This window comes from Lutzomyia longipalpis, chromosome 2 (assembly GCF_024334085.1).
Source record: "Lutzomyia longipalpis isolate SR_M1_2022 chromosome 2, ASM2433408v1".
NCBI classification, from domain to species: Eukaryota; Metazoa; Arthropoda; class Insecta; order Diptera; family Psychodidae; genus Lutzomyia; species Lutzomyia longipalpis.
In genome coordinates, this window is record NC_074708.1 from 16,131,715 (window position 1) to 16,154,204 (window position 22,490).

Here is a 22,490-nt window from a genome sequence, read left to right on the forward strand (position 1 = left end):
AAAAACTTCAGCTTTTTTGGACATTTGCTTGATTATGAGAAAAAGAGAAAAATATTTTTGAATATTTTGTGAAGTGTCCAAAAACTTCAGCTTTTTTGGACATTTTCTTGTTTATTTACATTATTATTTAATTATTTTTATGAAAAATATGAAAAAAATAAATTTTTGAAAATTTTTGACACATGCGACATCGGCTCATTTAGTCGACGATTTTGTCCAAAAACATACGGGTGTCCAAAAACTTCAGGGTGGTCTTGTGTAGGGATAGGATATTCAAATATCAATAAACGGATGTTGTGAAACTTAAGGATTTATCTGGGCAGGAAGGGCTGATACCTGTTTCCTGTTTCTATTATTTTGGCGCGTTTGATAAATTCTTTTTACTGAAGGAAATGAGAAAATTTATAATTTAATTTTCTTTGCGCGGTAATGAAAATAATTATTTTATCACCAAAAATCGAAACGATAGAAAAATTTTCCAATTTTCTTTGAAAATTTTAGCGGGAAATTGCAAATTTTTGTTTTCCCGGGATTTATTAAGTCTTGAGAGATTCTTTGAAAATTATGTGAAATTTTCAATTCTTGCAAAATTTCATGAAACGTATTGATCTTGTAAACTGGCGTGCAAGTTAACCTTCCTTTTCTGTCACGTTCCCGTTTCTGTGGATTTATTTTCTTTTTAGGAAAAATAAAATCACCCAAAAAGTGAGTAAAAACGTAAAATTATTAATTAAATTTGTGATATTAATGTTCTTGTGACTTTTCTTTCAGATAAATCACAATGGAAAACGACGCTGGAGATTTTGTTGACTTGTATTGCCCACGAAAATGGTAAGCATCCCACACGTGTGCTTTTCCTGCTGATTTTCCCAAGAAAATCTCATTTCCTCTGTACAAAATGCACGGAAAAGGCTTCGCAAGCTTCCTGTGATTGCTAATTTGTGATTTTCTATGGGAATTTGTTGATTTTTCATGGAAATATCAATATTGTTCGGTACCTAACCTCACTTTGGTGTTTTTCTCCGGAAACACAGCTCGGCCAGCAACCGCATCATCCATGCCAAGGATCATGCTTCCATTCAGATAAATCTCGTGGATGTTGACCCCAAGACTGGCCGCATGCTGGACACCACCAAGACGTACGCAATCTGCGGGGCAATTAGGAGAATGGGAGAGTCAGATGATTGTATCGCCCGATTGGCCAAGAAGGATGGTATCCTCTCCAAGGCATATTAAGATTTTTTTGCTGCCCATGGAAGCAATTTGAATAAATCTTAAGACCTTAAAATGTTCTTTGTCCTTAATTTGCTTTTATTTCTATCTAAACATTTGAGCGGGAGGGCGTTCCTAAAAGATAAGGCCCCCAGAATCATCCACACAATCTTGGTCATATTGCTATCTTGGGATGGGCAAACAGAAGGCAGTTTGCGCATCAGAATCCCCAAATAAACACCTCATGGGACAAGTAGAGAAATTATTGTATTTATTTAGTGGCTAAAATGGAGGAAAACAAGCGCAAGGGCAGCAATGAAGATAGCACTGGGTGAGAATGTTGAGGCTGCTCCTTTGTCCTTGCCGTACATGTTGGTTGTGGGTGGGGTGGGTGAATTTCCATGATTCATTCCGGTCACAGTTTTAATCCACAACCCGTATTCCTCGACATTCGTGTAGAAGGCATAGGTTCTCTTGTTTTGCTGGCAATCCGTGCTGAAGGGATCATCTGGAGGATCAATTGATGAGAGTAAGCCAATGAGGTAGCCATTGCACACAAGAGCTGATCCACGATCTGGGCTGTATCTATACTCGAGCTCTGTTGTGCCGCACCAGGAGCCCCCGCTGATGGTGTACTGGGAGCAAATATCGTCTCGCTTGAGGGATGAGAAATTCGCGCTCCTGTTGCAGTGCCAAATGTCAATTATGGGAACATTCTCCAGCACTTTGAATCCCCCATTTGTTTCATTGAGCACAGTCACGAAGCACGGATTCCTGGCAACTTCTCCATGAGCCAATTGGATCCACTTCACATTCGTATCATTCTGCAGTGGCAGCGGTGAAACCAACTCAAGGAGCGCAATATCGTGCTCCAGAGTGATGGGATTATAGCTCTTGTGGATTGTGATGTTCTTCACATTCCTCGTGATTGCTGAAACATTCCCAGCCATCCCGGATAAATTTCCCGCCACAATGTAGATCATCTGCGGAGTCAGGGGGCGACTTGTGTTGGAAAAGAGAATTGTATCCCTAACACAGTGCCCCGTTGTGACGACATAACTTTGGTGCACAATGACACCATTGCAGAGCTGAGATTTCTCCTGACCAACCGTGTAGACATCATTGTACAGCCGAATGGACACTTGGAAGGGTGATGAAGCTCCCGCACTGAGAATAGCAGCTCCAAAAAGGGCAAAGAGAACAATCCACGAGGAATTCATTGTGGTAACTGATTCTCCAGCATTTCAGCATCTTTTGTTCAAGCTCTCAAGATCGCACAGTCACAAAATAATTAAAATGGTACCTATTTGCATTGCGATAAGGATGAAATTAACACCCAACACCACACAGTCATCCCGCGGACGACGCATACTCATGAGCAGGTGATCTCCCTTATCGCTGAAAGATTTCCGACAGTTTGCACAAAAGATCATCATGGATCTTACAAAATACCCAACGTGATTCTCCTTGTTACAATAATTTATAAAGCGAGTATTTTTTCTCATAGAAATCCCCATCACAGACGATAATCTTATCATGCTGTATCTCTTGAGATCAAGGCTATATCTTATATGGTTTTCTGGCACACATAAAAAAGGATATATAAATTGAGATTCAAAATAATTTGTACTATAATATTGCGTCTTAAGGTTGGAAAGTACAGAGAAAGCGTTTTATTACTACATACTTACCCGGCTGACACAACTTTAAGATTTTTTAAAGATTTTCACAATTCGCGTCAATAGAACTCGTCAGTAGTTCCCATATAAAGTTTTCCGACTATTTGTTCGAAAATGGCACTTTTTTTCGTGTATATGTATTAGTGAGTAGCGCTGAGTAGCGCATCCGTGTGAGTAGCAAATTTACCGACTCCTTCATTTACGCGACAGTAGAATAGTCGCAAAACTAAACCAAATTTAATTTTAAGACCACAATAATATATTTTTTCAATGGTCCTAATACAAAAAATTTTAAAATTTCTTTTAAAATTATTTATATATTTAAATGTATGTATATATATATATATACATATAGTGTATGTAAATAAAACAGATTTAGCTTTGTAATTAAATACTTTTTTTTATTATATAGATATATTTTAATTTTTTACATTAAAGAATAAGTTTCCCAATTTTATTTTTTTTTTCATTTATAGAACATTGTGTTATATAATTTACTTTAGGTTGCATTTCACATTCTTTACGCATTTTTTATACCCCATTTCATAGCGATTTTTTTAAAATTTTAATTAGGTAAAATGAATAAGATTTATCTAAAAATTAACTTATAATTCATATCATTTGAAATATGTTAGAACAAATAAATCTAGGGAGTTGAAATTTTACACAAAAAACGAATGCTAAGTAATTGCAATTCATATTAATGCCTTAACTATGGGAACTTAATGAAAAAACTAAGAAAAATAATTGAGGTCCGAAAAATAAATGAGAAGAATTTAACTGTCCTCCTCGCTGTCAGACTCGATCACCGGACGCCCCTTTGACTTCATTTTCAGACGCCGCTCCTTGGCGTAGATGCGGCTGTGAGATGCCTGTATTTGGCATCTCACCATCTTCTTGAAGTCCTTTCGGGAAATGCCACTGGCATCTACAACAAAAAGGAAAATTTTTAATTAATTTTGATATTCATTAGGTGAATCATTAGGAGAAAAATTCTATCTTTAATATTCGTGGTAGAAGGAAGACGAATTAGGCAATTAAAAATTTTAAAAAATACTGCAAATTTAAAAGACAAGAAAAAGAAGAATAGCTTACTTTTCCAGATTTTGTAAAATCCATAATTTTTTAGGGCTTCCTTATCATGTGAACCTTTTAGGTTCATCGTTTTGACCACCTTATCCTTCAGGAAGTCTCTTAGCTGCATTGAGCCTGCGATGGAAGCCTGAAAAATAAAAAAAAAATATATAATAGATCTGTATCTACACATTATGCAGTATATGACAAGAAATACTCACAAACTCTTCAGAAAATTCCTTCTTCTTCAACTTTGATTCGAAAGCCTTCAATGCGTCCACACTGTCTATGGGTAGGGCTTTAAGGACTTCCTGCCTCATTTTCGAATTTAATTTCTCCTTAAGGATATGCTTATATATGATCTCAATCTTTTTGCTCATATCCTCCATCGTCTTTTCAATGCGCGACAGCCTTTCTTCGTGGCGATTCGAATCCGCTCTCGCTGAACTCTCCATGGAGGCTTGATCAATTCCGCCTTGTTGCTCAATTTCGCGTTCTTGCTCAATTTCGCCTTGCATTATAGGGATGTTGTCAAGTTCAGCATCCGGCGAATCGAAGAACGATGAATTAATCGGGTAAGAAGAACCTTTGGAGTAATAAAAAATCATTATTAGATTGAGTTGAAAGTAGAGTTTAATTTCGCCCTTTATTTTACTCATAACACATTGATTTTATATTAAATTATGTAATAATTTCTAATGTTATTTTTAAAATGTTTTAACAAATCATACTAGAATCAGGCATTATTGATTAAATATTATTTATTTAGTAATAAATGCTGCGCAATGGAAGAATTTGTGTTTACAATTTTAACAATATTCGGGGAAAAGAAATCCTTAAAGGACGAAGAAAACCCCTTATACCACACATGCTTCCCAAAACGAGCATTTTTTATTAATTTATTGGTCAACAACAATAACATTTAAATGGAAGAAAATTAGGCCTATTTAATTATGTAAAGCATGACTTGATAAAAAATTTTCTAGTTTAAATGATTTTTTTAGTAATGAACTTTCTCAATATTTTTTTGTGAATTTTTCTGTAATATTCAAATATAAAATGAAGTATACAAAAATTTGAAAAAATCAATTTTCTTTGAGTAAATAAAAGGGGGAAATTTAAGTAATTTCATTTGCACATTCCATAGCATAAAAAATACTTGAACTCTACTGTTCGATTGAAATTTTTTTACGTATTAAAAAAAATTAACAAGTGAAATTTTAATTTATACACTCATTAATTGTCTTCCTGCTAGGAACCTCTCTTGTATGAAGCAGTGGAATGACAACACTTGCATTTCCATATGGAATTCGGAACAATTTAGAATGGATTGTACTCAACACCCAAAATTCCACATTGGGAGACAAATCTGAAATCAAAAAAATTCCAAGGATTCGAGATTCGACAGGAGATTTGAAAAAATTTTCCTTCTTTCTGAAGGATCTCCCAAAAAATCCGGGCGTCTCGTTAAAGTGCCCGAATCCTTGGATTTTAATGATTGTCTGATCTTTCAGAACGCAGTAGCGATCTGCATCATTTGTCCTGAACTCCAGTTGATTGAATTTGCATGTCTTGTACATGAAGTTGCAGCCCAATATATTTGCCTTCAAGTGGAATCTATCTGTGAAAAGATAATTGAGATTGTTATTCAAAGAATTTAAAAGTTTTTCTTCTTCAATTCGATTAAGAACTTGCGGAATGACTGGGGCACATGGATTGATTTTCTTTTTCAAAATTTGGAGAAAATTCTCAAAGGGAAAGGCCGAGAAGTTTTCCAAAACTCCGTATTCATGCACACAATCCGTTAGGTGAAGGAGATTGTGGACATTATATACCACTTGGTCCACCCCGTACATTTTCGGATAATATTTTACAAAAACCTGCAGCATTTCATTTGCCTGATCGATGATTTGTACATTCGAAACAAAAGCTTCTGATGACAGAATTCTCACCGCCACTGATAGCAACAGAAAATGGGCATAATGATCTTTATCCAGAACATCTTTTAGCACTACCATTCCCGTATACAACAGCAGTTGACGACATTGAGTAGCCTTCCATTTCTTTACATAACGAAAATCATCAGGCTTCCGGGAAAATTCCATGGGTACATTTTTTGTCAAGCTCAAGTGAAGGGCATTCATTTTCTTACGATTTTTTGTTGAAAGTTTGAAATGCTGAGATTTTGGTGTGCTCCACAACACTCCTAATGTTCTAAGAACACCCAGATAAATCAAATGCATTGAACAAAGGGGAAATTGGGAAACCATTTTTATCCCAGCATTTTCCAAACCGAATGGATAGGGGAATTTGTGGCAATCATCTCTCCTTTCACCGAAAGACTCATCTGTCTTTAAGATCCCAGAGGTGACGGGGAATGTTACTCTTCCGTTAATTGTCTTCGCCCTCTTGTAACATCTTCCACAACCCAAATGTCCCGTATGTCCTATGACACCCGTCAAAAAAGATCTTGCTTTAGAATCTACAATAAATGCCTTCACCCTGAAAGGCTTCCTTGTCGGCAATTCACCATCATCGATCGCGATCCCATTGCCTTCCAGCGATTTAATATCTTCAACCAAATCTTCCAAAAACAACTGTACATCTGAGGGATCGCCAATACCTGCGTATATTCCTATTAGAAATGGAGAGAAAGATTTTCCGGGGAAGGCGCCCAAAATTGGCCACATCGTAAGCCCACTTTTTGCCAAAGGACACCCGTCTATTCCAATATTTACCTCAAGAGTTTCAACATTCTGGAAAAAGTTTTTGTCCGGAAAACCTTTTAGGGCCTCTTCAATCCCTATATGAATATAGTGACCAGGATCAATTGGTTTTGGGGGTCTGGTAAGGCGGGGTGTTTGAAGGAGTGTTCTCTTATCCGTGAAGATCTCCTCGTCGACGTGTTTCTTCAGCACCTTCAATAGGCACGTGACGAATCGTCGACACGGATTGAACTCAACTATAAGAAGCCTAAGATCATCCATGAGTGTTGCTGAATTCAATTCATGCCCAACATCCATTCCCTGGATACACCCCCCCTCAGCTACGCATTCCTCCGGAAACCAAATGTCAGAAGATGGAGGCTCCTCCGGAGTTGGAGGCGTTGGGCGCATTTGTACTGGGGAAATCTTTGCGCTCTCTTCTTCCACCTCCAGCCGGTGCTGGTGGAGGATTCTATAGTAATGTCGTTTAGAAAACTTACTTATTGTCCTCCTGGAATACATTTCTTCTTGCTTTTGAACTCTCTTAAAACAACTTCTTTCACAATCGTTCACAACAATCCACAAAACAACTGTCAAGTGACAAAGTGCAGAGACACTATTGGCGGCAAAAAGAAGTTCAATTTTTATTTACGCGATGTAATAAAATAGTAAAAAAATAAGCAATACTCGTACCTAAAACTAGTTTTGTTACTTTTTCAAGACTAGTTTTTGAAAAATCTCTTTGATTTCATAGGATACCGACGCTGTAGCCTCTGAGTATTAAAACTATTCACATTCGCGTTATCGAAAGAGTCGGTTTTTACTTGGGTGCAAATGTATGTGTGAGCTCACTCTGAGCTTCGCCTATTTGCCACTAGGTTTGTTGACGCGAAGTGTGAAAATCTTATTGATATAGGTATTTCTCATGTGCAAAAGTAATTTCAAGATTATTTTCCGACTAATATCTTGAAACTTTTTCCTGACCCGTAAAAACCACTGACTCTGTGTCAGCCGGGATAGTTAGGGAAAATTAAGATAACGTATTATTCTCAAAAGATCTCTTCTATTTTGTTTGCAACATTATTTGGAATGAAAATTAAGGCCTAAAAATGCTAAAAACATTCAAGAACTTTTAGGGTTCTTATAGAAATTTTAACAAATCAAGGGGACAATGAAGAGAGCACTCGACTGAAATCCGAAAGGTCACCGGTTCGAGTACAGATCAGTATTTTGTAGGGATCTTTATTTTACATGACTAATAAAATCATAAATTGGGTCATTTACAAGCCTTTTACGGTCTGGGATTTATTATTATTATTAGTTTATTTTAATTAGGCGCTTTTTTGAATATCACGCCGTATAAATTAGAAAAAAAAGGAAATATTTCGCATCACTCTGCGTTTAACAACAAACGCAAGAGGAGAAAAAATTCTAATTCACATATTTTCATCAGAAGCGCTTGATATCTCAATATCAGGCGGTTCTGGCTCTTCAGGATCGTCCGGTTCAGGGGAAATCATCATTTCCCGAGAGCATGATGGGTAATCAGGAGCAAGTGCGTGAAATCCACGGAAGGTTGCCAATGGATTTGAAATCTGGTTAGCTGGGAGAGTTGAGTTTTGAGTTTGGATTTTAAGAAATTTTTGAGTTTGATTGGGTTGAGATTCAGTAGATTTTTCAATATCGATCTTAGAAAGTCTCTCGTCTTCCTTGACTTTTTGAATTGTTCTCTTCATTTCCTTTTGGGTGATCTTTGGTGTAATGGTTTTACTTCTCGTTGACACTCTTGATAGAAGTTTGCTGTCAGGCTTGATGGACTTTGTAGTAGTGTTTGACTTAACCACATCGGCAAAAGAAGTTTGACCCTGTTGATTTTGGCGCGAAGTAGATGGTGCAGAAATAGGTAGCGCAGGTGCTCTTCCTCTCCTCTTGACGAATTCTTCTTTGGCCATTTTATAGGGTATCCTAAGAGACACCCTAATGGCGTTGATTTCTCTCTCCTCCAGGTATCTCGGGCATATTTTGCTCGAACTTGGATGATCACCTTGACAATTTACGCATCGTGGGGGTAGGCATGGGCCATAAAGATGAGCGGCTTATCCACAAAAGCTACAAGTTGGCTTATTCTTGCTGGAGTTACAGCGTTTCCTGGTATGTCCCAATTTTTGGCAAATTGCACAGCGAAAAGGTGCAGGGATGAAAAGCTCTGTCTTGACATGGATAAATCCAACTTTTATTTCTGCAGGTATGATTGGCGAGTTGAACGTGATAACATGTGTTGCTGTATCTATCCATTTATTCTCTACTCTCCTCTTTAGCCTCTGTACACCGATAACATCATAGTGCTTTCGCAGTCCCTCAATTATTCTCTCAATTTTGAGATGCATTATCTCTGGGCATCGAATTATCGCATGGCTCTGGTTAAGAACACCATTCTCGGAAACGGTAATCGGACATTTACTGTTGCCAAAACTTGTAATGGATTTCAACTTAGCAATTTGTTCTGCATTTTTTGTCTGCACCAATATGTCTCCGCTGGTCAAACGAGTCGTCTTATTGAAACCTTCTTTGCAGATTTGATCAAGCCCATCCTCAATATCGAAGACGTCCAGCTTTCTGAATTCTTCTCCACCAATAACATAGTATTTCTCAACATCTGAGGGATGAGTAAAGTACGCATGTTTGAGGGCTTTAAAATTCTTTTTTGATGTCATCTCCACAGGCGGCATTTCTCCTCGGTGTAAGACAGTATATAGATCAAAAGGATTGGGGGGACCAGGTCCCCCCGATTGTTCTCCCATCACTTCTTTTCACTAACTATGAACTTTGAACTTAACTTATTAATTTATCAAAAAAAAAGGGTGAAAAAACTTTTCAAAAATGAATTTAAATTATTCAAAAGCTCTGTGTCTCTTTTCACGTCCGATCGCTATGAGAGTTTGCACAGTACTGGTCTGGGATTTAAAGACTATGCAAAACAAAATGTTTTTCATTGCTGTAGAAATAAAAAGAATAATCTTTTTTTTATTTACAGAAAAGTAGTTTTTTTCATTTTTTTTTATAGAAAAAGCTTTCTATGGAAATTAATCTGTGATAATATTGAGTTCTAAGTTCATTTGTGAGAACAACAAACTGAAAGGTAAAATGTATGGGAGAGCACGGTCAAATTAAAATATAATAAATATTTTTAAAAAGAAACAGCTTAAACGATTTGCGAAAATTAAATGATTTTCTCAGATGAAATTCTTGGCTCTGTTTACATAAGTCCAAAAATTCTAGAAAATAGATTTTTTTTTTCATGAATTCTAGTTTAATTTTTATCACAATCGGGCCATTTCGTGATAAAACATGTTACTTTAATTAAAAAAAAATCTCCAATAGTTTTACTTGAGTAAAATATCTTTTTTGCAATTGCTTCCTATTTATTTATTTATATATGTATATATTTTTTTTAAGATTGAGAGAAATATAATTTGAAAAAAAAATTCTTTCATTTTCCCGAAAAAGTTGTATATCACAAGTTTGCGATAGATGCCACAGTAATCTTAATATACAAAAGAAAAATAAAAAAAACTTGTAGGTACAGTCAGGTATTAGTTAGCGTCGCATGGGATATACTCTTCTTACCCATTAATAATAATGAGTGGAAAGAGTATATCCCATGCGACGTTAACCAATACCTGACTGTACTATATTAGAACCAAAAAAAAAGAGAAGGTAATGGCTCAATAATTGTTTAATTGCTTAATTAATTGAAAAAAATAATAATAGGGGAGACTGGGGCCCATTGATTGGTCATACTTTTGCTAGCAGAGATTAGATGTGGAAATTAAATTTTTATTGTCTTCAAAATTATAAAAAAAAATGTCATAAGTAGAGATTATATGCTCTGTGACCCCTATAATGTTCCTGACCAATGTTATCTTCCCAAGCTGATTGAGAAACTCCAAAAATTCCAAAAGAGTGTTATGAATAATTCTTTCTTTAATTTTTAATATTTCTTTGAGATGTTAACGTGTTAGGAATCTCTTATTGAAGTGGCAGAACAAGGAACAAAAAAAATGGAGGAATTAAGTGAATTAGAGAAGGAGTATTCACCAAGTGTGTGGACCAAGAGATTCGCAAAGGTTCAATTGATAGAGAATCACAAGAAAGTGATAAGAGATGGTAAATTTTTGAAAAGTTTTTCTTATCCAGTTTTTATCACTAAAACTTTTTCATTTTCCTCCTAAAGCCAACATCTTGGCCAGAGACACACTAAGGTGTGAGCTGAATGTGCCTTATGGGCCAGGGAGAAGGTCTAAATTGGATATTTATGGCACAGATCTGCCATCTGGTAAAGATATCAAAAATTCTGATTAAGGTGATTAAGTAAAAGTTCAGAAATAATATAGATCGATTTAACTTCCAGATGTTCCAATTTTTGTGCTCCTCCACGGTGGCTACTGGCATATGGAGTTATTCACTAAGGAGTATGGTAGCTTTGGTACCCTCCCACTTGTTCATGCTGGTTGCAGGGTAATAGCGGTTGATTACGAAATGTGCCCTGAGGTGACCTTAACTGAACTCGTGGAGCTAACACATAAATGCTTCACTTACATCCTGAATTATGCTGCCCGGATTGGTGCTTCATCCGTGAATTTCCTCGGCCATTCAGCTGGTGCTCATCTCATTATAGCCCAATTCCAAGAAGGAGAGTTCTCTCGTCTCCCTCACCGGGATCTCATACGAGGTGTCTATCTCCTGAGCGGAGTGTACGACATTCGGGAGTTGCGTCACACAAAAGTTGCCAACAATGGGAATATCTTGTCCATCACGGATGACAATGTTGTTTCGCTCTCTCCATCCTTGGCTGATTATGGGCATTTAGCTGGAACTTCTACAAACTTCTCTGTTGTTGTGACTGAGAATGAATCTCCATCTTACAAGAAAATATCTCAAGGCATGAAGGATGCTCTTGCCAAGGGAACTGAAAGGGTTAAATTTATTTTACTTCCAAATCGAGATCATTTTGATCTTGTTGAACAACTTAATGACAAGGATGGAGAACTCACAAAAATCCTCATTGAAGATTTGGCCAAGGATTGAAGATCTATGAGTAATGTTGACTGAATACAAATTAATTTGAAACCTTTCTCTGTCTCTGAAATTTTATCAAAATCGGACAAAGTGTTGTTTGAGAGTTTAAGTAAAGAGATCATTTTCAGAATATTTTTTCGTCTCTTGATATAATCTTGAATATCCTGGATATGAAAATTAGAAGAAGAATTGGATGAAACGAATTTTTCAATGAGTTCCAATTTAATTTTATTCAAATCGGACCATTTGTTGAAATTAATGCTTAGAAATTAAAGGAAAGAAAAATATAGGATTTTTATTGAATTTCAGCTCAAAAAATAACAGAAATTAATTACCATAAGTCGATTCACACCACCCTAGTCTCCCCTATAGTATATTAACATAATCATAATCATCTTCATCGAGAGAAAAATTGTACTCTCAGCTTCTCACAAGTACGTGTGCAAATAAAATTTAATTATCTCTTAATTATAAAAAAAAAATTATGTCACAAGTATGGATGTGGTTGTGCGGTTGTGGGCTCCGTGACCACGATAGTCTTTAACGTTCCCACTGACCAATGCTAACGGGAAGCTTGTTGAGAAGCCTCTGAAAGTACAAAAGTGACACGAAGATTTTTTTCTTGCTTTCTTCATTCGATTTCAAGTCAGCATTTTTGCTTCTTAAAATTTAGTACAATCGGTATAATTAGTAAAACGAAAAATGGAGAACGTGAAGGACTTGGAGAAGGAATTCTCACCAAGTGCTTGGAGCAGGAGATTCGAAAAGGATCAGGAATTACTGGACAATCACAAGAAAGTTGTAAAGGATGGTAAGTCAGAATTGTTAAAAAAAATTTGAATTATGTCGCTCAAGAAAATTCATTTCTTCTTGGGAAGGAACTACACAGGCCAGGGAGTTGCTGAAGTGTGAACTGGACGTTCCTTATGGGCCAGGAAGAAGGTCAAAGTTGGATATTTATGGCACAGATCAGCCATCTGGTAAAAAACATTAAAATTCTGAGCAAAGTTCTTGGCTAAAAATTTGATAAAATTCAATTTTTAGATGCTCCGATCTTTGTGATCTTCCATGGTGGCTACTGGCAACTTGAGGAGTACACCAAGGAGGTGGGTAGCTATGGGACCCTCCCATTTGTTCGTGCTGGTTGCCGGGTAATAGCGGCTGATTATGAAATGTGCCCCGAAGTGACCTTAACTGAACTTGTGGAGTTGGCACATAAATGTTTCACATACATCCTCAACTATGCTGCACGAATTGGTGCTTCATCTGTGACCTTTCTCGGCCATTCAGCTGGTGCTCATCTTGTTGTAGCCCAATTCCAGGAAGCACAATTCTCTCGTCTTCCCCATCAGCATCTCATACAGGATGTTTATCTCTTGAGTGGAGTGTACGATCTCCGGGAATTGCGTCACACAAAAGCTGCCAACAATGGGAATATCCTTTCCATCACAGATGACAATGTTGTTACTCTCTCTCCAGCTCTATCTGGCTACGGGCATTTAGCTGGAACTTCCACACATTTCTCGGTTGTTGTGACTGAGAATGAATCTCAATCCTACAAGAAAATGTCTGAAGACATGAAGGATGCCCTTGCCAAGGGAACGGATAACGTGAAATTAATTCTTCTTCCGAATCGAGATCATTTTGATATTGTTGAACAACTAAATGACAAAGATGCGGAACTCACAAAAATCCTCATTGAAGATCTGACCAAATCTGGCTAAAGAATAAAAATCCAGGATGTGTGCTGACTAGTTTAATATACATTTACATAAATTAATTTTGGAAAATAGCACCGAGAATCATTCAATGAAATAAATTTTTAAATCGCTCCTTGTCCATTTCATCGCGATTCTTCTGAAGCTCATCAATTTTCTTGAATTCTTTGGCCACGGTGGATTTGAGCCCTCGTTCCAATTCAGCGGCACGTCTGAAGTCCTCTCTGGCTTCTTCTAAATTCCACGCACCGAGATTTGCTTTGGCTCGCCTGAAGAGTGCCTTGACATTGTCTAGAAGAAAGTAAGAACAGAAAGTCTTTGAATAGTCAAAAAGTGTCCGGAAAGTAGCTTTCCGGAGAGTTTGCCTACCCGGATCGTACTTTAGCACCTCAGTGCAGTACTCTATGGCAGGATAGTAGTCCTTGGTGTTGAGTTTGCACTGGGAATAGTTGAGTAGGAGGGGTTTCTTCTTGTTAAACAACTCCATCCATTCATCATCTTCCGGCTTCTCGCGCAGCATTAGCTGTTCTAGCATTCCCAGGGCTTGCGTGTAAGCTGTCATGGCTTGATTCATGTTCCCCTCTTTGTAGAATTGATTGCCCTTTTCCCGCAGAACTGCCACACTTTCCACCTTCTCGTCCTCATTGAGTTGCCACGATTCCCTCTCGTAGTCCTCGGGTAGCTCAACGGAGAGCAGTTCAAAGGTGAATTCCAAATCAGAGGGATTCTTGAATAAATCATCGAGATCCTCATAGCCGAGTCCTTCATTCTGCAATGTCATCCCGCAGCAGTGCTTCCGCTTCTCCTGTGGCTTCCGAGCATCCCTAATGGTTTTGGCAACAAATGGATACTGTGGCACGAGACTCTTGTCCACGGTGAATCTGGCCACTTCACTGACAGCCATCTTCTGGACAATAACCTCCCACACTTCCAGCTTAAATTGCTTCCCCAGCACAAGTTCCATGGGCTTATCCTTGCGACTATCATCAATCATCTTCCCGTCGGAGCATCTCTTTGTCTGGTAGTGGAAGCGCACCTAAACAGAACATCCCAATAATGGAGGTTAGCTGCACTTTTCGAGGACAACAAAAATCAACGAAATCTCACCCTTGTTCCAGGTTTCATCTCCACAAAAGCATTCCCCGGATGGAGGCACTCCTTCCGGATGAGCGCCTCATCAATCTTTGACATTTTTTTTTTTAATTTTGCACAAAACGGTGGGAGCAGAGCACCAAAAGCAATTCACTTCTCCTGACAATCTGGGGCGTCAACAGGTATGTCAGGGGGTCAGAAGAATAGAGAGAGAAGGTTGGCGCATGAGTAAATAAATTTATTTCCCATTTTAGAGCATAAATTGCTTGTACGACTAGAGAAGACCACAAAAGTTATTTTCATTTTAATTTTCAGTTTTTTTTTCTTGGTACAATTCTACAGCCTCTAACATATTATGTATATAGTAAATGTTTTATGTATTACACCATGCAACATATTTTTTCTTCTTTAGCAATTTTTATGTTGATAAAATTATTAAAATTAAAATAAATTGTAATTGCGAGTAATTGAGTGATTTTTTTTCTATAATTAAGTTTTAATTTAATAAACTCCATGGAAAAATCTCCTTTTTTCCTCGTAAAATAAACTTTTATTAATATTTTTTATTCTTAATTTTTGTTATTTATTCTAATTCTTGTAAATTTCCTTAAATGACTTTCAGTCAGACCTAATGATCAGTAGAGTTTTTTTTAAAACTTTCTTTGATTTTATTTCTTAAAAATTAAATGATTTGAATGAGAAAGATCAGTTGTAATTTTGGCCGTAAATATTATTTTTAATCAGTAAAATGGCAAAACTTTTGATCGTTTCAGTAAAAATATTGACTTTCAGCAGCATAAAAAAAATCTATTTAGGCAGTACGAGAAGCATATTCAGATTGATTAAAGACTCATAAAAATAATTATTTTCAAAGCTTTAAAATCTTAAAGCTTCAAGAGCTTTTAATGTCTACAACTCACAATGATTTAAAAGTTTGTTTTATTGCTTAAATGTGATTGATGAATATTTAGGTCAATTTTGAACATTTTGAACCTGATTATTGATCATTTTATTCACTAACCAATTATACGATTATATTGCTTAAATTAAATTGAACTTGATATAAAAAATATGTATTTTACTCACTGAATAATAAAATTTTAAACTTCTGGTAAAGATTTTTACTGCCCGAATTGAATTTGCAAATGATCGTTCAGTGATCAATTCTTCTTCTAAAAACTTGCAGAAATATTAATGTTTTGGATTGAATTATCCGGAATCAAAAAAGGATTTCCTCACATTTTTCTTTAAACCCGTTGAGTTACTTAAAAGAAGAATTTTCCAAAGATTTTTCTAGTTTCTTCAAGATCATCTTTTTACTTAAAAATACTTAAAAAAAGAAGAAAAAAATATAAATTTGTTCCATGGTGTGTTCTTTGCAATTCCTTAACAAACTACTTAAAACATTTTGAAGAATTTTAGAAGTAAATTTTCTAGTTTCATTCTTATTTGGATATGTCGATGTCATTATTCCGATACACCTCAGAATCTTGATGTAAATTCAAATTTTCCACCTGTTCATCCGACAATCCATCTTTGTTATCTGATCTGAAAGATTTAAAACAAGTCAGGAAATGAGGAGAAAAAAATCTAAAAGAATTCTCAAAGAAGCCTTACTTGAAAAGGAAAAAGTCATGACTCTCGTTATTGACTTCAGACTCGCTATTCCTCCTTTCGAGGGTCTTTCCCACCCTCTGGAATCCCTGTGTAAAGACATCCTTCACTTTATCACTGGCATCAATTAGCAGATCTAGGCTCTGTCTGCGTCCTGTGTTCTTTAGACTAGATTTAGATATCCACGTGGTGAGTCCTTCATTCTTCTTCTTCCCCGTGTCTTCCTCATTGTGCTGAAAGACCGTTGTGCACGTCACCTTGCGACCCTCCTCGCTGGAACTGAAGCTATCACTGTCCACGGGTGTCTGATCACCTAGACAATTGGTATTCTGTGAGTACCCGGAACTTGTACTCTCGGAATTTGAGAGTCGAATTTCCGTCCATTCGTCCACATTCAAATTACTCATGCCGTCCATTTTAATCGGAGACGCGTCGTCCGTTTGGTAGCCATTGCTCTCGGACGACGTACCCCCGAAGCTCCGCATATCGACGTCCCGCAGCAAATGCGGGCAGTCAAGTGGGGAGAATCGTTGCTGCCGAACTGGACTTGATTTTGACGTGAGCTTCGCAGGGAAATCCAGGTACTCATCACTTGAATCAATTTGACTAGAATTCGAAGCACCAAACTCCATCTCAATGGAACGTCGCTCTTTGCGCATTTTGTGGATTTCCTCCGAAATCTTCTCGAGATTCTTCAATGCCTCATTGTAGGTCATCTTTGCATCCGCCACCTTTGACTCCAGATCATTCACCCTCTGCTTCTGGGACTTTAGTAGCCCATTGTAGTTTGCCCTTGTCTCATAGTAGGGCCTAAGAAGGAAGTTTTAATTTTATTTTTGGTCAAATTAAAAAATTATCAAATTACTCCAAAATTTGGCTTTTCAGCAAAATTAAATACTAAATTAAAAAGAAATAAATAAAAACTACTCACAAACAACATAACTCTCGCTGATAAGCCAATAAATTAATCAACAGAAGATTTCTTCGAATATTCATGCTACAAAATAAAGAGAAATTAAATAAAAAGCAATGCCTTTGATGAAATTTGTTGTTTTGTGAGTTTGTGCGCATTTTTTAAGGTTTAAAAAATAATTTGAAGCTTTTTGTAAGTATTTGTAATGACCAGGCGCCTCCATTGTTCTTTAGAATTGTGAACTTTTTTTCTAAAATCTTTTTCTTTCTGTGAGAAGATAAATAATTAAGACCAGGCGCCTCCATCGTTACCGGTTTTAGAATTTTCACATTTTTTGTAGCCAAATAAAGCTTATTTTTGCTGAGAGGAGAAGTATATTTAAGACCAGGCGCCTCCATCGTAGATTATTTCAATAATTTCTATTATTTCTTAAATTTAAAATCTCTTTTCTTGCAAAGAGGAAAAAAGATATAAATGATAACCCGGCGTCTCCATTGTTTTTAGAATTTTAATATTTTTAAAAAATCTTTTCTACAGTGAAGGGGAAAATAATAAACACCAGACGCCTCCATTGCATTTGTTTTTAGAATTTAAATCATTTAAATATTCTTAGTTTAATGGAGGCGCCCAGTCCTACCAGGCGCCTCCATCGTTACCTGTTTTAGAATTTTAATATCTCTTGAAGCAAAAAAATGTTATAAATCGTTTTTGCTGTGAGAAGAAAATTAATAAGACCAGGTGCCTCCATCGTAGATTTTTCTTAAATTTAAGAACTCTTCTATTTCGAAAAAGGAAAAAAATATAGTAATGACCAGGCGTCTCCATTGAAATTATCGTTTTTAAAATTATGATAATATTTTTCATTTTTTCTGAAGTTTGCGGAGACGTCCAGTCAAACTAGGCGCCTCCATCGCAATTTTTTTTTGGAAAATGAATCTGCTGATAAATCCTTGAATAAAATCCACAAAGAGTCACCAAAAAGCTCAAAAAGCCCAAAAGATATATAAAATATGACGAGAGCTTCTCAAAATGCGCACGAACTCATCAAACAACCCCTTCACACACAGCTGAATTTTACCTTGAGGATCTAATTGCACTTTTGAGCTGTGCCTGAAGTTTCGCCACACGATTGTTGGCAACTTCCTGCTTCAGCTCACATATCTTCAGGACATTGCGCGTATCCGTGCACTCAAGCTGTGATTGATTAACACGGCTCGCAGCATGACTTAGCATCTCCTGGCAGGCGGTATCGAGGGTGGATTTCTCCCCCAAGCCCTGCTCAGCCAGGTAGACCATCTCCTTTGCTGCTGCATGGACAGAGCGGGCTTTTTCGTAATTTGCACTCGCTAATTGGGTCTCCTTGGCCAATTGGGATGCATACAAGCGTGCCTCGTAGTAGGGTTTAGCGGTTTCAATGGAATTCCCCAATTTATGGGCTGACTGTTTAATTTTTTCCACACTCTCCGCCAGGAGACGACGAAATTCGGATTTAGCTTCCTAAAATAAGAAGAATATTCAGTGGGGAAGGTCATATTTTGCGGATGGATGCCGCCTTACGTCAAGCTCCACTTCAAACTTATTTATATCATCAGTCGCTGAATTTAGTTTCTCCAGCTCCACCTGCAAAAGGTGAATACAAAAAAAAATTAGCGAGTGGATTAATGTAATAATAGCCGCACGTTAAAGGTCATCTGTACGCACCTGAACTCTCGGATCCAGTGGAGTATTGCTATCGACAGACATTATTGCACTCTTGGAATTTTCCCAAGTTCTATATTGCTGCAGCCTTTGGCCTCCTTTCTACTTATTTTTCTCCTTCACACATATACACTCCTTGAACTCTTACTCAATCATTTTTATCCCTTTGCACCACCCACGCACTCACGGAGCCGCAGGGAAAAGGAAGGAACTTGCGAATTTCCACTCAATTTTCTTCCCCCTTGGGCATTGCTCGCTTTTTCACCACGCAATTCCCCGCAAGAGCAAACAAATCACTTTATTAATAGAATGATGGTGTAATTGAATGATGTTCGCCTATTGAGCCACCCGAATCAAAGAGTAGACTGAGAAGTGACAGAATGTTGGGGAATAGAGAGAGCTCTCGCTGAAAAGTTCCATTGGGCTGATTAGAGCATGCGCCAAGTTAAAGTATTATATATGTATGTAGGTATATATTTTTTAAATTTACTCTTTTCATTATATATTGTGGCTCTTCTCATTATTATGGCTCTCAATGAACATCATTGCGTATACACATGAATGACTTTGCAAACTCGCTTCGAATCGATGCAAAAAAATATATTCTGATCAATGGGTCGTACCTTTTTGGAGACTTTCTCTCATTATACTTTTTATCGCATTTGCACGCGCGTAATTTTCAGCTCAGAAGAGAAAATTTACCGGTCTTTTGGGTTCATGACCCAAGGGTATAAGGTAAGAACATTATAATTTAATTAACATCTTACACAGCATCAAAAAAAGAATGATCCAATGCGTTGACTTTTATATAGGACACATCCAACATAATTTTCTGCCTTTTTTGCGCTCTTTATGATGAGAATTCTCATCTTAAGGGTCAATATTTTTTTTTGATACAGTCGTGCTCTCGTGGTAGGACCGTCGTCAAAATGACTTCTCCGCGGTAAAACGGCTTCAGAATGAGGAATTTTGCCTTCGCAGTGGGACAATTAGTATCTTACCTTTCCAATAGTACTAATAGTCCCACTGCGAAGGCAAAATACTTCATTCTGAAGCCGTTTTACCGCGGAGAAGTCATTTTGACAACGGTCCTACCACGAGAGCACGACTGTATTCTTTTTATAACTTAAGGGAAAGCGCAACGGTTTTTTTTCAAAAGGAAAAAATTAATTAAAATTTAAAATCATAGAATAAAAATTAGTGTAAATCAACTCAAAAACTAGAAGATTACGATAATTTTCTTTTTTGATGGAGACGCCTGGTGGTCAGTAGGTTTTATGTAAAATAAATTAGAGATTATAATGGAGGCGCCGGGTTTTATGACGCACCTTTATTGTATTTGTAGTTTTGTGTATTTAGGAAAAATTGGGGTAAAGTGAGAAACGGATAAATTAGGAAAACGCAAAAAAATTTAAAGTTTCTTTGACAAAATTCATCGACAAAACATTAGCGGGAATGCTGCTTGCATTTAAAGAGCCAAAAAAAACACATTGATGACGTCACTGATTGCATTTTTGGATAAATTTATGCCGGCTAAAATAAACGATTTTTTTTCATGGATTCCTTTTGCAAAGGAATACTTCTGTGTTTTATATCTTTGGAAAAGATGATTACTTTGAGCTCTTTCATAACTTAACTCATAACATGATTTAATTAGCCTCAGTCTCCCCTATCATTTATTTGAAGTTGTGTTATGTAATTTTGTTGCATCAATAAAGCTTACAAAGTTTATCTTATCTTATGTTACAGCAAAAAACTTTTACTCCTTGTCCCAGAAAACATTTCAGAGCTGTTCATTTGATAATAAAAGTACTTTGCCAAAAAAAAAAAGATTTAAAATAGGGCTCGGACTTTCGATCTGAACATCGAAGCTTCGGTGATTCGAAGCATCGAAGCGTATTCGAAGCACTGCAAAAGAACTGCTTCGTTTTTAAAATGCTTCGATTATTCGAATAATCGAATAAGATTCGAAGCTTCGAATAATTTTTAGATATTCGAAGCTTCGAAGCTTTTTGAAATATTCGAAGCTTCGAAGCATTTTAGGTATTCGAAGCGGATGAACAATACGTGTTATTAAATGCACAATTGAGCTGCGCTTATTTTTGTGAATTTGCATAGCTTTAAGAACTTTTCTTATAAAATTATCCTCAAGCGCGAAGCTTGATGTCCTAAAAATTTTTTTTTATCTTTTTATTTATTTTTTTTGAAGGTGCTTCAAGCGCGAAGCGCCTTTGATAAAAAGTAATGTCCTTAAGAATTTTTTTAAAATCTTTTTTTTTTAAGGTGTCTTCAAGCGCGAAGCGCCTTTGATAAAAAGTAATTTTCTTTCTGAAAAAAAAAGAAGTGAATGAATATGATTTTAAAGATTTTTTTTTATATGTTTTTTTTTCAGAAAAAAAGTTATTTCTAAACGAAGGTGGAATTTTTATATTCGGTTCATCTAATATTTAATTTTCATGTTTGACTAAATTGTTTGTAGTTTCCGCGAGTTAGGGACTTTCGAGCGCCATTTTGAATTTTTTAAGGGTCACAGGGAAAAATTCATTTTATATTTCTCAGGTAGTCCCTACAGAAAACCGAATTTTCAGTCAAATAAAAAATGTACTGGTAAGCTGACCAAGCTTACGGGAGCTGTGTTTCTTTCAGTGTACGAATTTTGTGAGAGCAAACTAGAACGCGAATTAATTTAAATACGCTCAAAGTCGGGAAAAGTTGAAAAGTCATACCCTAAGAAATGTTTGGAAGGCCATATCTCGAGAACGGATCCATAGATTTTCATAAATTTTTTTTTGTTTGAAAGGTCTTGAAGTCAGCTATAACATATCGAAAAATAAAAAAATTTATGTCGCCATTTTCGAAAAATTCGAGTTCAAAATTTTCGAAAACTTTGTTTTTGACTTTAGCGCCTCTTGCACTCATTTCTCAAAGTTGCAATGTTCTAGACATTTGTAGGGTTTCTCGAAACCTTTCATTTGCGCTTGAGTTGATCAAGATCGGACTTGTAGAACCCGAGATATGACATGCCAACTTTGGAAGGCTATATCTCGAGAACGGATCCATAGATTTTCTTCATTTTTGGCATGAAGCTAGATAATATGGTCAGCTACAACATATCAAAAAATGAAAAAAAATTATGTCGTCGTTTTCGAGATATTCATCGAAAACTCATCGAAAATTTTGTTTTTGATTTTTGGCCCCCTAGCGGTCACTTTTGAAACTTCGGATGTTCTAGAGAGTTGTAGGGTTTGTTGAGATCTTTCATTTGACCCCGGGTTGATCAAAATCGGTCAAGCCGTTTTCGAGTTATGGTCGATTTTCGATGAAAAATTGTGGCGGCCATATTGACTAAACGGCTTGACCGATTTTCGAAAATGAGGCATCGTTGGAAAGCTCTTGATGGCCCCTACAACATATCAAAATTTCAGATTTTTAGCTATTACAGGGGCTGAGATATAGCGAAAACAAAATTTTGAGGTTATTCAAAATGGCGGACGGGGGGGTGGGGGGTAGGATTTGACCTCACAATCGGATTTCTTCAGGTTGATATTTAAACTTTGCCGTTTACCGCAAGTCTCTATCTATCACCGTTCTCTTGCAATTTAAGTTTATAATCCGGCCGGACGGCCGGACGGCCGGACGGACGGCCGGCCGGCCGGAAAAAAAATTTTTTGGCGCATACGTTTTTTGGAATGTGGGGACCCTAATT

At 36.7% G+C, this 22,490-nt stretch overlaps 7 protein-coding genes across 10 annotated transcripts; 3 read left to right on the forward strand and 4 right to left on the reverse strand.

Moving 5' to 3' along the window:
- Window positions 1-646: 646 nt before the first annotated feature.
- LOC129790954 (40S ribosomal protein S21) lies at window positions 647-1,288 on the forward strand. The gene is made up of 3 exons (XM_055828812.1): window positions 647-705; window positions 772-831; window positions 1,035-1,288. Exons 2-3 carry the CDS (start codon window positions 782-784, stop codon window positions 1,234-1,236), a joined length of 252 nt encoding a protein of 83 aa, XP_055684787.1. The 5' UTR covers window positions 647-705; window positions 772-781; the 3' UTR covers window positions 1,237-1,288.
- A 178-nt stretch (window positions 1,289-1,466) lies between these two features.
- On the reverse strand, window positions 1,467-2,563 carry LOC129790911 (plasma kallikrein-like). Its single transcript, XM_055828752.1, has one exon. It carries the CDS (start codon window positions 2,430-2,432, stop codon window positions 1,488-1,490), a length of 945 nt encoding a protein of 314 aa, XP_055684727.1. The 5' UTR covers window positions 2,433-2,563; the 3' UTR covers window positions 1,467-1,487.
- A 708-nt stretch (window positions 2,564-3,271) lies between these two features.
- LOC129790961 (uncharacterized) lies at window positions 3,272-7,685 on the reverse strand. 3 transcript variants are annotated; one of them, XM_055828819.1, is made up of 5 exons: window positions 7,171-7,685; window positions 5,197-5,586; window positions 4,187-4,551; window positions 3,987-4,113; window positions 3,272-3,819 (listed from the first exon to the last, which is right to left on the reverse strand). In XM_055828819.1, the coding sequence occupies exons 1-5, from the start codon at window positions 7,190-7,192 to the stop codon at window positions 3,668-3,670; spliced, it is 1,056 nt and encodes a 351-aa protein (XP_055684794.1). In that variant the 5' UTR covers window positions 7,193-7,685; the 3' UTR covers window positions 3,272-3,667. The 3 variants fall into 3 exon arrangements, with proteins under 3 accessions (XP_055684794.1, XP_055684796.1, XP_055684793.1); XM_055828821.1 differs by lacking the exon at window positions 5,197-5,586; XM_055828818.1 differs by having other exon boundaries at window positions 5,197-7,685.
- Window positions 7,686-10,661: 2,976 nt separating this feature from the next.
- LOC129790962 (kynurenine formamidase-like) lies at window positions 10,662-11,881 on the forward strand. Its single transcript, XM_055828822.1, has 3 exons — window positions 10,662-10,837; window positions 10,905-11,006; window positions 11,082-11,881. The coding sequence occupies exons 1-3, from the start codon at window positions 10,732-10,734 to the stop codon at window positions 11,756-11,758; spliced, it is 885 nt and encodes a 294-aa protein (XP_055684797.1). The 5' UTR covers window positions 10,662-10,731; the 3' UTR covers window positions 11,759-11,881.
- A 255-nt stretch (window positions 11,882-12,136) lies between these two features.
- Window positions 12,137-13,580, forward strand: LOC129790966 (kynurenine formamidase-like). The gene is made up of 3 exons (XM_055828826.1): window positions 12,137-12,560; window positions 12,628-12,729; window positions 12,794-13,580. The coding sequence occupies exons 1-3, from the start codon at window positions 12,452-12,454 to the stop codon at window positions 13,471-13,473; spliced, it is 891 nt and encodes a 296-aa protein (XP_055684801.1). The 5' UTR covers window positions 12,137-12,451; the 3' UTR covers window positions 13,474-13,580.
- Window positions 13,493-14,762, reverse strand: LOC129790965 (AH receptor-interacting protein). Its single transcript, XM_055828825.1, has 3 exons — window positions 14,575-14,762; window positions 13,837-14,503; window positions 13,493-13,758 (listed from the first exon to the last, which is right to left on the reverse strand). The coding sequence occupies exons 1-3, from the start codon at window positions 14,656-14,658 to the stop codon at window positions 13,556-13,558; spliced, it is 954 nt and encodes a 317-aa protein (XP_055684800.1). The 5' UTR covers window positions 14,659-14,762; the 3' UTR covers window positions 13,493-13,555.
- Window positions 14,763-14,776: 14 nt separating this feature from the next.
- On the reverse strand, window positions 14,777-19,205 carry LOC129790963 (SH3 domain-binding protein 5). 2 transcript variants are annotated; one of them, XM_055828823.1, is made up of 6 exons: window positions 18,788-19,185; window positions 18,644-18,706; window positions 18,165-18,583; window positions 17,105-17,170; window positions 16,177-16,983; window positions 14,777-16,107 (listed from the first exon to the last, which is right to left on the reverse strand). In XM_055828823.1, the coding sequence occupies exons 1-6, from the start codon at window positions 18,827-18,829 to the stop codon at window positions 16,005-16,007; spliced, it is 1,500 nt and encodes a 499-aa protein (XP_055684798.1). In that variant the 5' UTR covers window positions 18,830-19,185; the 3' UTR covers window positions 14,777-16,004. The 2 variants fall into 2 exon arrangements, with proteins under 2 accessions (XP_055684798.1, XP_055684799.1); XM_055828824.1 differs by lacking the exon at window positions 17,105-17,170 and having other exon boundaries at window positions 18,788-19,205.
- Window positions 19,206-22,490: the final 3,285 nt, after the last annotated feature.